Raw genomic sequence first — 12,286 nt, 5'->3', positions numbered from 1 at the left:
ATCCCCCAGTGAGGGGCTGGGGTGTGGCTCAGTGGTAGAGCCCTACCTAGAATCCCCCAGTGAGGGGCTGGGGTGTGGCTCAGTGGTAGAGCCCTACCTAGAATCCCCCAGAGAGGGGCTGGGGTGTGGCTCAGTGGTAGAGCATCTGCCTAGAATGAATCTGCTGTTGAAGGACTGCGGGTGTGACTTGGTACAGGGGCTTGCCTAGGATGGGTTCTATCCCAAGTATTGAAAGAAAAAGTTGTGAGCCAGAGTTCCCCAGTTGTGTGGCAAAGCTGTGCAAAGCCTAAGGGAGAATGTGTTAAATACAGTCACATACTGACAAAGTAGAAAGCAAAAGAAGTGTATGTTGTGGAAATACTTTATACATAAAGCACACTGGGAAATTCAGAAAACCCAGGTATATCCCTAGAGCCATTAGGCAAGGCCTGGGGAGACAGGCGTTACTTTCAGACAGAATTAGATTGGCTGAAGGTCCATCACCAGGGTTGGAAATCTCCCACATTCCAATGTCTGTATCCTCCTTGCCTGCCTACCTCCCTGGTAGCCTTTGTGGTAGTGTAGGTAGCTCTGACTCATGGCCTGCCTCTGGGCCTGGCCAGCCCTTTCCCACTTTGGGCTTTGACTGCTAGGAAGGGAATCTTTCCAGAGCAGTGGCCCTGCTGGCTCAGCCCCCACAGTGAAGCTTCTCCCATACACCAAAGATTGGCTGGCCCTGCACCTCACAAACAGAGGTCATGTTAACAAACACTTCCATTGCCTCCAGAAAGTGAGTTCCTCAGAAAGCCCAAAGCAATCGACTTCAGAGCTGGTGAATCCGAATCCCCTGGTCCGCTCCCCATCCAACATCTCAGTGCAAAAGCAGCCGAAAGGGGACCAGTCCCCAGAGGACCTGCCCAAGGTGGCCCCGTGTGAGGAACAAGAGCATCTCCAAGGAACCGTGAAGAGCCTGAGAGAGGAGCTGGGTGCACTGCAGGAGCAGCTGCTGGAGAAAGAGTGAGTGCCTGGACCCAGGCCATCCAGGGCTGAAGTGCTGGGCCCATCTGTGTGAGTTAGAGGGGGAACCTGCCTGTTATCTCAGCACTTGGAGGGGTTTGGGCAGGAAGATCATAAGTTCAAGGCCAGCCTGTGTGTCTTAGTTACTTTTAAATTGTGATAAAGCCATGATCAAGGCTGCCAGCCCTGCCCACCCTGAAACCTGTTGCAGAGGAAGGGTGTCAGGCCCTACCCCCATAGGTGCTGTTTGGGAACACTAGGCCTTGTGCCTGCCCCTCCCCCATAGCCCTTCTCCCAAATACCCCCCACCCTACCCCACCCCAGACACCCTTACTCCTCCTACCTTACCTACCTTACCCTGGCCCTGTCCATTTGAGAGCTGGTCAGGTGACGCAGGGCCTCAGGCTCTGCCCACTCATAAGCTGGTGAGGGTTGCTAAACTGGTCCCACTTGGGAGCTAACTGGCAAGGAGGGCCCCAGGTCCTGCCCACGCCAGAGCTAGCTAGGGTTGCAGGGTTTGAAGCTCAGCTGGAGAGGTTAGGAATAGAGGATCCAAGGCCCCACCCGCTGGGACGTGAGGTTGAGAAGCAGATCCCCAGCAGGCCTGGCGTGTGCCAGCGTTCCCAGCACTTGGGAGGCTGAGGCAGGATCAACTGGCAGGAGCCAGGTAAGCCTGGCTACATAGAGAAACTCAAAAATCCAAGATCCGGGGATGTAATTCAGTGGTGCGGTACGTGTCAAGTGAGAGGGCTGTAGTTCAATGGTGCAGTTCTCGCCCAGCATGTGGGCCATCCTTCAGTAATACAGTACTTGCCCAGCATATGGGTACCTTAAATTCAAGCCCTAGAAGCATGGGATGGGGGAAGGCCAGTGTAAAAGTTCAGACCTGCCAGACCCTACAAACTGTCCCTGGTTGCCTCCCGGCCTACTTTCATATGCACCGCTGAGAGTTGATGGTGGGTTCCTTGTAAAACTTAGCATTTCATGGAAAGACACTTAAGTTATGATGGTGGGCCTGAGAAATGGATCATGAGATAAAGGCACCTGCCACCAAGTCTGATGGGCCTGCCTTAGATCCTGGGACCTACCTGGTGGGAGGAGAGCCAGCTCCCACACGGTTTCCTCTGACCTCCACATATGTACCATGGCACATGTGCAAGTGTGCATGCAGATACACACAGTTTATATAAAAATAAATCACATCGGACACTCTGAAGTAGGCAACGCCTGCATTTTCTGTCACGCTGTTATCCATGCACAGTAAGACAAGACAAAACAAAAAACAGTTGTTACCTCAAAGGGGTTAGCAGTTTCTTCTGTAGCCAGATATGAGTGGCCACAGTTACCTCAAATACTGTGTTCCACCGTGGTAACAGTTTCATGAGGTTGTTTAAAATGTCAGAACAGAGAAAACCCTAAATCAGGCAACTTAAATACATGGGTGGAAACCGTGGGGAGGTGGATTTCCGAGAGCAGGGGAATCTCAGCTTCAGCTGCTGTCTGAGGACTTTCTTAGCCTTTGGGTGGGAAGCCAGAGGACCATCTGTACCTTCTGAAAGGATTTGCCTAAAGGTCACATGGACGTTCGGTCCCACACAGAGATAGACATTGATGGCTGTTAGGACAAATGAAAGGAAGTTCACGGTAATTTGACTCTGAACCTGTAGCATTGCAACCCTACACACTCACACACAAAGTTGTAGTTGTTCAAATGTTTAGCACCGGGGACTGGAGCAGTGGCTCAGCAGTTAAGAACATTTGTTGCTCTTGCAGAAGTCCTGGGTTCGATTCCCAGCACCCACATGGCAGCTCACAGTCATCCATGACTCCATTTCCAGGGCATCTGACACCTGCTTCCGACCTTGCATGTGGTGCCCATACATGCGCCAGGCGAACATTCATACACACAAAATAAAAGTCAATCTTTTTAAAGTTTTAACACAGATGTGGGAACTGCAGTTCACACTATGAGGTGTGTCACAGTTGCTACCTCTTTCAAAGCCCTTGCTATGTGACAGTCACCCCGCTAAACACTCAACGAGAAGCTTGTTGAATGTGGAGATTAGCAAGGATCTGGAGAAGTGGGGTCACCAACGTGAAGTGGCAGATCTGGGTTTCAAACAGAGCCTTCAAGGCTGAGTTCATGGCCCCAGTGCCACCCATATCTTGGTGCAGCATCAGCCCGGAGCTCAGGGTAAGCAGTGTCCCAGTTTAGGCCAGAGGGAAGCAGACACTTCCTGGGCTCAGACACTACTGAGGAAGGCACTGTGTCACTTAAGTGTCCTCAAGGGCTCTGTCTCAGGGCAGGATTTTGTTCCTGTTGACCCTATCCTGTGACAGTCCCTCTACACAGTGGTGTCTGCCGCACAGTCAGAGATGCCACCACTGTCATTAGAACCAAGGGCCTGTCAAGGTGCCGTCTAGATCCACCTCCCAAGGAAGGAAGCGGGGTCATGTGGTCCTAGAAGCATCATCCTCCAGCACGTGTAAGCCTTGGGTCTCGTGACCATGGAAACGTCTCTGCTTGTGTCTCTCAGCCTGGAGATGAAGCAGCTGCTACAGTCCAAGATCGACCTGGAGAAGGAGTTGGAGACAGCCAGGGAAGGCGAGAAGGGGAGGCAGGAGCAGGAGCAGGCTTTGAGGTAAAGTTCGCTGAGTGCCAAGTAGCATTCCGACCTTTTGTTTTGGTCCCGTTTTGACTGACTCAGGGTCTGCCTGTGTTGTGCAAGCTGGCCTCAGTTTACAGTTTTCCACCTACAGCCTCTCGGTTGCCAGAACCACATTGTTAGGATCACAAGTGTGTGTCCCTACCCCAGGTTTCATACACCCGACTCTGGCTTTGAACTTATTCTGGAACCAAAATGACCTTGAACTTTGTAGCCTACTACCTCCACCTCCAAAGTGCTATGCTTGCTTGGGGTGCTAGCATGCTGTTTTATGTAGTACTGCAGATGGACCTCAGGCCTTCCTGCATGTTAGGCAAGCACTCGACCACAGACCCGCATCCCGTCCCCTCTGCCAACTCCACTGACATTTTAGGAATGATGCGGGGCCCAGCATCCACAAGACTCAGAGCGAGCACAGGCGACAACTCAGCCTCTAGAGCGGCTCTCCTGGTGGTCTGTAGTTCCAAGTCTTCCTACACAGCACTGCCTGTACCACTGTGTGACCAGGTCATGTCTAAGGTGACATTTCCCTTTGCACTTTAGGGAGGAAGTTGAAGCACTCACCAAAAAATGTCAAGAACTGGAAGAAGCTAAGAGAGAAGAGAAAAACTCCTTCGTAGCAGTGACTCATGAGGTACCATGTGGCAGGGATGTCCCCTCGACTACACATGGCAGGGCTTGTAACCATTTCTTCACATTCAACTCCATGATCACCCATGCCTGTCACCTGCCCTCATGATCTCGGTAACTTGGGTGACGTGAGCAGAAGCCTCAGGCTGGCCTTGGGTCTCAGGAGGTTTAGATGTCGTGGTGCAGCTCTGAGGAGGAAAGAAGCCCAGAAAGGAGAGGAGAAAGAGAAGGAGTAGCTGACTCCTATCATACATAGACGAGAGTTCCAGAATAGTCTGCCTGGGCAGGTGTTCTACTGCACCCTCAGTGTCCCTCCCCAAACCCCACATTTGTTTTGTTGGTTTTGCAGGGTTGGTCAGAACCCAGCCCCTCACTGGGGGATTCTAGGCAGGGGCTCTACCACTGAGCCATGCCCCCAGCCCCTCACTGGGGGATTCTAAGCAGGGGCTCTACTACTGAGCCACACCCCAGCTCCTCACTGGGGGATTCTGGGCAGAGGCTCTACTACCAAACTATACTCCTAGCCTTCTTATTATGTTTTATATTGAGACAGGGTCTCACCTAGTTACCTAAGCTAATCTTGAACTTACGATCCTCCTGCCTATGCTTCTTGGATGCCGGCATTACAGGCCTATGCCCTTCAGGCTTCTCTTTTGTTTTTCTATGGAAGTCTCAGGACTTGCTGTCAGGCGAGACTTGTGGCTGTAAAGGTCACTTGGGTGTTGTCTACTTCCAAAGGTCAGAGAGAGGCGCTCTGGTCCCTGTTCTCTAATCTACTGACACCTGCGTATCCAGGAGATAGATGCACCCCCTTGCCAATGTATCCCATGTGTGGGCACCTGACATAAGCACGGGTGGAAACTATTTCCTTAGGGACTAAACTCCCGTGGCCTCCCTTTGCTCCAGAGGGACCTGATATATGAATGCATAATATATAAACCTCCTTGGGCCATACATCGTTGTGTAGGACCACGATCCCAACACTCAAGAGGCAGAGGCAAGAGGACGGAGAGTTCAAGGCCAGCCTGGGGGGCTGGGGAGCTAACTCTGTAGGTAAAAGCACTCTTGCTACACATGCATGAAGATATGCTAGGGACAGAGACAGGAGGATACCTGGGGCTTGCTTGCTACCAGCCTAGCAACAGATCCACTGAGGGAGTTTTTTGTCCTTGAAAGAATAAAGCAGAGAGTGACAGAGCAGGGCAGCTGGTGTGCTCCTCTGATCTCCACAAGCAAAAAGGCCTTCACCATGATTGGGACAAAATGTGAAGAACCGGTTGGCTAGTTTAAACCGGTGTGACCTCTGAGCCACAGAGCATCCTGGTTGCTGGCTACCAGGGCCTGGGTGATTGTCTTGGGATATGAGGATTGCACAAAGGACCATGCTTCCTGTCCTGGGGTCTGTCCCATCTGCCCAGGAGCAGCCAGGGCACACATGTCAAAACTCTTTAAAGTAGAGCAAATACAAATCTGGCCTTTGGTGCTGACTGGCACCGCTGTGTCGTCAGCCACCTACTGGTTGTGCACACTCTCACGTGGCTGGGAAGGCTGCCTGCTACAGCACACTTCTCCATAGGGCCTGCCTTTAATGTATGTGTGGTGGCGTACACGTGCGCAAGTAGGCGAGGCTGGCTTGTGAGAGAGCCCAGGGGTTTTCTCGTTTCTGCCTCCCTGCTGCTGGGGTCACAAGCATACGCTGGCACACCTGGCTTTTGCATGGATGCTAAGGATCAAACTCAGGTCCTCGTGCGTATGCAGCAAGCACTTGACTGACTAAGCATTTCCCTGGCATTGAACCTGCCTTTTGATGGAAGGAAAATAATTCTCCTAGTAATTTTAACTTTATTGAAAAGAGCCCTGGTAGGTGGCAGATTTCAGAGACTACCTAGAAGTCAGCTGTGTTTCAGCGGTACAGTCCCCGCCTCTTCCTACCAAAAATACATCGGCAGTGTCTCCACTTCAATTTCCCAAATCCCACTCTTATACCACATTAATCTTTAAAGAGAACCCCCAGAAAGACCGCCACTGCGCCAGGCTCAGACTTTGTTTTATTAAGTCTGCTGTCTGATGAGCCAGGCCTGCTGCCCCGCGGGGTAATATCCTGGTTAATATCCTGTCCGCTGCCTGCTGCTGGCATCTCCATCGCAGCTGGCCACTTTCATTTCCTGCAGGCTCATCCAGAGCTCCATGCCCCCTCGCCCTGCAGCAGGCACTCCGAGCCAGACTCTGACAATAGTGCTGGTGAGGAGGGTAGCTCCCAACCCCCTGCCCCATGCTCTGAAGAGAGGAGAGAGGCTGCCATTAGGACCCTGCAGGCGCAGTGGAAGGCCCACAGGCGCAAGGTGAGCTTCCTGGCCCATGTCCAGCTGTAGAAAGCATTGTGTGTTTGTGTGCTCCATTACCCAGTGTGTTTCAGAGTGGGATGGCTCGCAGAAGGCGAGGCTGCTAACTGGCCTCTCGAAAGGTGGGGTGGTGTACACCTGTAATCCCAGTGCCAAAGAGTATCAGGAGTTGAGGGGCATCCCAAACCTCAAGAGACCATTTAGCAAGTCAGGGACCTATGGTGGCCATCTTGGATAGCCACAGGACCTCGCTTCTAGTTCCATCTTTATCAGTCAGTCACCCTGGTGGACACAGCATTGGCTCAGCAGTGAACTTGTGTCCAGAGGCTCCTGAGGAGACAGGGCAAGCCTTTTCTTCTAGGTAGATGACAGTTTCAAAGCAAGAAATGGTTGGATTATCCCGTCTAGCAGAGCACAGGAGCTGGCCCCACCCTCCTCGTCTCTATCCCTCATGGGAAGACAGTTAATATGGGCTCAGATTCTTTTATTATTTGAATCTTTTAAAAATTTAGTTGCAATCATTATTCTCTTTAATATTCAAGCTGTCCCAGATATGGTCCCAAAAACCCCCTTTCCCTGGCCTCAGTGGCTGTGGTCTTACTGAGCATGTCATTGACACACACACAAGAACAGTCTTCTAAGGAAGGGGGTGCACGGGATCCGCCAGGGACCCCGCGATTTGCTCACACTAACTCGTTTCTCCATTCTTTATTTCAGAAAAGAGAAGCAGCTCTGGATGAGGTGAGCCCGTCGGTTCCGCCCATCTCGGACCCCCTCCTTTGACTGTGGTTTAACATGACCGAGGAGAGTGGAGGCGTGGAGAGGGTGTGGGCGGGTGGTACACACGCACTCGTGTGGGGGATGCCTGTGTGCGTGGGGGTTAGAGGAAGAAGGCAGAGCCTGCTCTGTCGCTTTTGGGATACTCCCCTGAGACTGGGCCCATCACTGAACTTGCTGGCCGCAGCTGTATCTGCCCCTAGTGTACTGGGGATTCAAATTCAGGTCTTTTGCTTGCAAAGAAAATGCTCATAACCTCTGAGCCATCTCTCCAGCCCAGCCAAGGGCTATGCAAAGGCTTTGATTCTTTCTTTTTATATCAGTACACTGTCGCTGTCTTCAGACACACCAGAAGAGTGAGGGCATCAGATCCCATTACAGATGGTTGTGAGCCACCATGTGGCTGCTGGGAGTTGAACTCAGGACCTCTGGAAGAGCAGTCGGTTCTCTTAACCACTGAGCCATCTCTCCAGCCCCTTAAAGGCATTTCTTTTAAGTCCTGACTTTTCAGGAAATTAATTCAAACTCCAACACAAAGTTTAAAATACACCAGTAACAGAAGCATAAAACGGAACACCTGAATAACTTCACATTTTAAAAATTCTTTTACACAGCCTTTCCTCCATTCCCACGTTCAGTTCTGAGTTGAGCAATCCCACATGGCCAGCCACAGGCACCAGGACGCATGTGCTGTGAAGCAGGGAGCACCGAGGTGTCCTGAGCACTAGGGCTGCCGTCCTACAGCCTAGGTGTCCCCCACAGGATAGACAGGAAAGGACAGCAGGGTAGTCCCTATAGGAGAAATGGCAGAAAGGAAAAGCAGGTTCTCGTGACAGTGAGATTGGAGTAAAACACTGGTACTTGTTACTGAGACCTCCTACATTCTAGGTGTGTTACCGCTGAGCCACGCCCCAGCCCCTCACTGGGGGATTCTAGGCAGGGGCTCTACCACTGAGCCTCGCCCCCAGCCCCTCACTGGGGGATTCTAGGCAGGGGCTCTACCACTGAGCCACACCCCAGGTCCTCACTGGGGGATTCTAGGCAGGTGCTCTACCACTGAGCCACGCCCCCAGCCCCTCACTGGGGGATTCTAGGCAGGGGCTCTACCACTGAGCCATGCCCCCAGCCCCTCCCTGGGGGATTCTAGGAAGGGGCTCTACCACTGAGCCACACACCAGCCCTTCAGGCATGCCCCCAGCCCCAAGCCACGCCCCCAACCCTAGCCACACCCCCATCCCCTCTCTGCTGGATTCTAGTCAGGTACTACACTGCTAAACCATGCTTGCAGCCTTCCCTGTACTTTTATTTTGAGAGGAGGTTTTACCACGTTGTCCAGGCTGGCCCATGAATTTGTTTGTGATTCTCCGTTCTTCATCTTCGGTCCTAAGTATTTGAGACAGCGCAGGCCTGTACTGTCAAGCCCTCTTCCTTGTGGTTCTTCCTGCCCAGAAGTCCATCCTTGCTCTGTAGCTTGCCAGTTAGATGAGCTCACTTGGAGCTAGGCTTCGGCCCAGACACTGTCCAGCTGTTAGGTGTTCTAACATAAGCCAGGCCCAGAGCTCAGCCAACATCTGGGACTGGATGTCTCAGGCCTCAGTTATTGCCCTTTACTTTGGCTCATTGGTCATTGTGTACAGGGGTCGTCCATTCACCCCAAGAGCTAAGAAGAGCAGGCATGGCTGGCAACTTCATGGCATCAAATCTGCACAAGGGCTGGGGTGTGGCTCAGTGGTAGAGGGTGGATACCTGCATAGAATCCCCCAGTGAGGACTGGAGGGGGGTAGCTAAGTAGTAAAGTGCTTATCCAGAATGCAGGAGACCCCGGGTTCAGACACCAACACTTAAAAAGCAGAAAAATATCTTACTGTAGCTTTTTTGTGACTGCGAAGTATGTGTGTGAAAAAAAAGTCTATAAAACAAATCACCTCTGCTGTAGAGACATACCAGGACATGACATCTCTAGCAGACACTGATGGTACACATCTGCAATCCCAGCACTCAGAGGGGCAAAAAAACATGAGGTTCAGCACATGTTTGAGGTCTTCCAGAGCTATGCATCGAGACCCTGACTAGAAAAGCCAAAGTAACGTGTAAAGTCTGAACTATTATTAGCAGCTAATGTAACTGTGCTTAGCAACTGGTTCCACTGTTCAGGATTTGTTTGGGGGGCGGGGGGAGGCGACAGCCAGCGTGAGCCTTTCTCTCCCTGAGGGATCTGCGCATGCACCAGCATGGGGGGTTCAGAGGAGGCAGAGGGAGACACAGTGACATGCCCCTGAGGTTACACAGTGGTGAGAGGAGTTTTCTCCATCACTCTTTAATCTTCACCCAGTACCATCTTCTACTAACCGAGTCCTTCCCTCTTTCCTGCCAGGCAGCGACTGTGCTCCAGGCAGCCTTCAGGGGACACCTAGCTCGTTCGAAGCTTGTACGCAGCAAAGTCCCAGACTCCAGGTCTCCCAGCCTGCCGGGCCTTCTCAGCCCTCTTAACCAGGTAACCATCTGAATGGATGGACCCTGGCTGCTCAGGCCCTCCTCAGCCTCTCTTGCACTTCTTCAACAGAGTCATCTCAAGCCCCTTATGGCCTGCCAGCCTTCCTGCCTGAGCAGATGTGCCTGGTGCTCCGCCCATCCCGTGCTGGGATAGCCCAGCATGTCCCCTTTGATACATCTCCAGCAAGTTTAGCGTTGAAGTCCAAACCAGCACACCTCACAGTGAACACAGTGGGGGGCATGAGGGAGAGCAGTTAGGGGTCAGCTGGGAAGCCCCCCTCCTGGGAGATATTTGCGTGGGAGACCACAAACAGGCCTCTCTCCCCTTGTCCTTGACTGCAGAGTTCTCCTGCGCCCCGTGTCCTAAGCCCCATCTCCCCGGCTGAAGAGAACCCAACACAAGAGGAGGCTGTCATCGTTATCCAGTCCATCCTCCGTGGATACCTGGCCCAGGCCAGGTTCATGTGAGTGGGCCACGGGCACCTGGGGCTGTGTTACTTCAGGCTGACAGATACCCATTTGAGGGCCAGTCGGGACTCCAGTAGGACATGGCATGTTGTCATGGCACTCTCTGTGTGAGCCACGGCCTGGCAGCTCACCATGGCAACTGGTAGGCCTTTGGGACATCCTTGCTTCCCTGCAGGTATTGTGTAGGCTGTAGGCTCTTGCCCTCTGGAGAAGACCTTTCTAGACTGCATCTCCGTGGTGGGTTAGAGGCAAGCAAGTAGATGTGGGGACACCCCATGGAACAGGGCCCATAAGTGTGTGGGTGCCGAGGGCTTGAGCTCACATTGTGTCCCTTTTTAAAGAAAAATGTAGCTTGGCACTGTGGGAACCCACCTGTAATCCTAGCCCTAGGGAGGCTGAGGCAGCAGGATCATGAGTCTGAGATCAGCCTGGGCTACATAAATAGTTCTGATTTAGCCTGAGCTATATGGTGAGTTCCAAGCTAGCCTGGGCTACAGAGTGAGTTTGCGGCCAGCCTAGGTTATTAGCAAGAGGATCTCAAAAAGACAGACCAATATGACTGACCATCCTGAGCTCAGTGGGGGTGGGGGTGGGGGGATGAGCCTTGAGAACCTGAACCCAAAGGGCACAGATTCAGGGCCAGCTGAGGCAGGGCCCTAGGCTCATGTCCATGGTGTCTCACCTGTGGAAGAGGCTGCCCCATGGAGCCGAATGCTGAGGGCAGGCAGGCCGGGGTGGTCTGCCTTCTCAGCCAGAGCTTTCTGTCTTCCAGTGCCAGCTGCTGTCGAGAGATTGCGGCGTCCTCTCAGAGGGAAACTGTTTCATTGACACCCTCAGGATCTGCCTCCCCACCCTCCCTCAGAGCTTCTCCCGGTAATTCCATTCACTTGGTTCTGCCACAAGGGGGAGGTGGCCCTCCGAGGGTTAAGCCAAAAGAAGGCTGAGTCCCCAGTGGCTTGTCCCCAGTGTCAGCTGCCTCGACCTAAGTTCATTTTATGTGAGAGACCTGACACTCTCTCCTCCACTGCTGCTGGGACCACAGCTGGGGCCAGGGGTCCAGGCAGTAGGTAGCAGTGACATGGGTCCTGTGCCCACGTGTCTCCGCAAAGCTGTGCACTCAAAGCTTACCTGGCTTTGCCTCTTCAGGGCTCCTTAGCCCCAGGGCTTCCTTCTCCTGACTGCTTGTTTAGGGAAACGCTGCTTTTATTCCCTTTTCTACTTCATTAAAGCTCCAAAGCTGGTTGAAGATCTAGCTTATTGATAGAACACTTCCTAGTATGTGTGAGGCTCTGGTCCCATTGAAAACAACAAGTCAAACACTGGTGGCTCACGCCCTTAATCCCAGCACTTGGGAGGCAGAGGCAGGCAGATCTATGAGTTCGAGGTCAGCCTGGTCTATAGAGCAAGTTCCAGGACAGCCAGGGCTACACAGAGAAACCCTTTTTGAGAGGGGGGGGGAAAACATTGGGTAAAGAAGCCCAGGGCTGGCAGGGGGAGCGGGCGTGTCACTCAGCTGGTAAAGTTGTCTTCAAGGCAAGTAGAAGGATCCAAGTTCAGTTCCCAGGTCCCACATCTCAACCCCCCTGACATGGTGACTCGTGCTTGGAGAGGAAGAGCCAGGAAGATCCTTGGGGCTCAGCCAGCTTAGCCAGATGAGCAAGTTCCTGGCCAATGAGACACTCTGTCCCCAAAAAATAAATGACAGCATCTGAGAGATGATAAGTAAGGTAAAACCACATATGAACGCACACACACACACACACACACACACACACACACACGCACACACGCATGTACAGATATATAAAAAGCAAGCCCAGGGCACAGGCAGACTCTGTTACCAGCTATAAGATCTGACCCACACTGAGGTGTAGTCCCTGTAAGCCCCCTACCTGTGGGGCATCTCTCCTCAGG

At 52.6% G+C, this 12,286-nt stretch overlaps 1 protein-coding gene across 20 annotated transcripts in view; it reads left to right on the top strand.

Annotated features, from left to right (window-relative positions):
• Positions 1-12,286, top strand: part of Iqce (IQ motif containing E) — a 39,851-nt gene that overhangs the window by 20,692 nt on the left and 6,873 nt on the right. For 15 of the 20 annotated variants that reach the window (XM_030254853.1, XM_006504742.4, XM_006504745.4 and 12 more), the window contains 8 exons: positions 767-996; positions 3,534-3,638; positions 4,206-4,296; positions 6,464-6,634; positions 7,352-7,375; positions 9,786-9,905; positions 10,247-10,368; positions 11,145-11,245. In XM_030254853.1, the coding sequence (XP_030110713.1) occupies positions 767-996; positions 3,534-3,638; positions 4,206-4,296; positions 6,464-6,634; positions 7,352-7,375; positions 9,786-9,905; positions 10,247-10,368; positions 11,145-11,245 (964 nt within the window). The remainder of the gene's footprint in view (positions 1-766; positions 997-3,533; positions 3,639-4,205; positions 4,297-6,463; positions 6,635-7,351; positions 7,376-9,785; positions 9,906-10,246; positions 10,369-11,144; positions 11,246-12,286) is intronic. The other 5 variants (XM_006504741.4, XM_030254859.1, XM_006504747.1 and 2 more) reach the window with 2 other exon arrangements.

The sequence above is a fragment of the Mus musculus genome, chromosome 5, assembly GCF_000001635.26.
Source record: "Mus musculus strain C57BL/6J chromosome 5, GRCm38.p6 C57BL/6J".
NCBI classification, from domain to species: Eukaryota; Metazoa; Chordata; class Mammalia; order Rodentia; family Muridae; genus Mus; species Mus musculus.
This window is presented reverse-complemented; position numbering and strand designations above follow the sequence as displayed.